The following is a 2032-nucleotide window of genomic DNA, read 5'->3' on the forward strand; positions in this document are numbered from 1 at the left end:
GGGCGAGGGGATGCAGCTCAGCATACTCTGTCTGGGGCGCACAGATCCGTCGCGCGCCCGCGGCGCCCATGCCAGCGCTGCAGTGTGGACGCCGGCTGGCCAGACACTAAGCACACCAGTAGGCGCAGGACATGCAGTCGAGTGCGCCCAAGCGGTGCAGCGGCGGTGTCTTCTGGCGCCGCGAGATCCATGCGACGCCCCCCCTCCCCCAGCTGTCCCCTCAACTCACGTGATGTCACGGCCGTTTGCCTTGATTTTAGCATGATCTTCGCTCAGGCCGACAAAGGCTTCACGCTCCGATGCCTTGAGGTACTCGGCGTGCACCACGGCGTGCACCACGGTCAGCCTGGCACGCGTACAGACGACCCGCACAGTCGAGAAATCAGCCGTGACCCTCTCTGGCTGCCAATCGACGGGCCTGTTCGGGCGGCCCAGACCTTGCCAGAGGTGCGCGCGCGCAACCTGCACAGGCGGTGCCCTGGCTGAGGCGTGCCGCATGCATGCAGGGCGCCAGTGCGTGGCTGCGCCCCCGTCTGTGTGCTGGTGGCCGGCCGCGTCAGACTGGGCGCGTCTAGCGTGGCGCGCACGTCGGGTGTGACTGGCTCCGCGCCCCGCACCTGCCGGACTTCCCCGCGTGGAGCAGGTTCCCAACCCCTTCTACTCGGTCTCCGTTCTCAACAGCGGCGCGATTCTGATCTGTGATCTTGCAGCCCGCTGCCGCGACGACCGTCGACATGTTTGCCCTGCGCGAAGGGACGCGAGCGGTGCGGTCGTGGGTCGTGACAGGGCGGCGTGCTTAATGACAACCCTGCATTTGCATGGATGGATGCGCGCGAGCTTCCAATGCCATGATGACCACGCACGCCTGACCACCGCGCCGCCCTTCGTTGCGCCGCCCTCACGCGTCCGCGCTGGGCCCGTCAAGCTGCGCCGCCCTCACCTTTTCAGGGCGTCCTTGTCGCGCGCGCACTCGAGCGCATCCGGCCTTATTGACATCATGTAGAGCAAGTCGGTGTCAGGAAAAGTCATCTCATCACATTTTGGGGCCTGCGCGGGAGTTTGGTTTGCAATGGACGCGGGTTGGCCGAGGAAAGCCGACGCTCTTGCACCCGCACAGCTCACGCCCCCATGCCGAGAAGGCCAGGCATGCCAGATCTCTGCACCGTCAGCCCCTCTACCCCTCCTCCCCAGCGCAAACCAGAAGCGAGCACCTGGTCGTGCGTGGGTGCGGAGCCGCCTGCATGGCCGGTGTCGTTCCCGGGGGCCGCCGCAGTCGCGCGCGGCGGTGGTGGTGCTGGTGCGCGCGCTGCGCGCGGCGGCGGTCCGCCGCGCTCGCCGCCGACGCCGCCGTCGCCGTTGCTCTCGCCGGGGACGTTCACGCGCCGCTTCTTCGCAACAGCACGTTCTACGACGTTCTCTGTGTGTCTGCTACCGCCGGGGACCATGCACACCGTGATGATCAGGAAAACTATGCACGCGCGAGCCCACAGGCCGCGGAAAATCCAGCCTCCCTTTATAGACCGCATTGTTTTTAAATGTTACGGCGTCGGGCGGGTGGATTCCGCCACTGGGAGAGACAGCCGCGACAGACCAGGACTAGGCGCGAACCAACATCGTGCCCGAGACGCTCTGATGACGCAGGGCCAGGCTAAGTTACGGAGATGTGGCTAAGACAAACAGGATCGGCCCTCAAACGCGGTACATTGGAAACGACGCGCATGAGCACGGCGATTGATGCTGTTGCAACAACTGATCATGGCACCCAGGCCACCGGTGGGGTAACAGCGCGCACCATGCAAGTTTAGTTGATCTATCTTATATAATCTACGTATTAATGCTTCACTGCATCGCGGGGAACAGCATGGACCATTCCGAGAACGATTCTGATGAGGTGTTGCGCAGCAGCGTGATTCACACGTTGTTTGATGAAGAAAAGGTCGAGGGAGAGATAGATGTGCTGGCGGTGGCGGGGCAAGACCCCAACCCACTGGAGGCACTTTGCAGGATCGCCGACAGCGACGCCGGCATGATG

General features: G+C 64.1%; 1 protein-coding gene across 1 annotated transcript; it reads right to left on the bottom strand.

Annotated features, from left to right (window-relative positions):
* Positions 1–225: 225 nt before the first annotated feature.
* Positions 226–999, bottom strand: MNEG_11388 (hypothetical protein; the record flags this gene model as incomplete). The annotated part of the gene is made up of 3 exons (XM_014040139.1): positions 226–346; positions 618–743; positions 941–999. The coding sequence occupies 3 exons, from the start codon at positions 997–999 to the stop codon at positions 226–228; spliced, it is 306 nt and encodes a 101-aa protein (XP_013895593.1).
* Between the last annotated feature and the right edge of the window lie 1033 nt (positions 1000–2032).

Source organism: Monoraphidium neglectum (assembly GCF_000611645.1).
Source record: "Monoraphidium neglectum strain SAG 48.87 unplaced genomic scaffold scaffold02719, whole genome shotgun sequence".
In the NCBI taxonomy this organism is placed as follows: Eukaryota; Viridiplantae; Chlorophyta; class Chlorophyceae; order Sphaeropleales; family Selenastraceae; genus Monoraphidium; species Monoraphidium neglectum.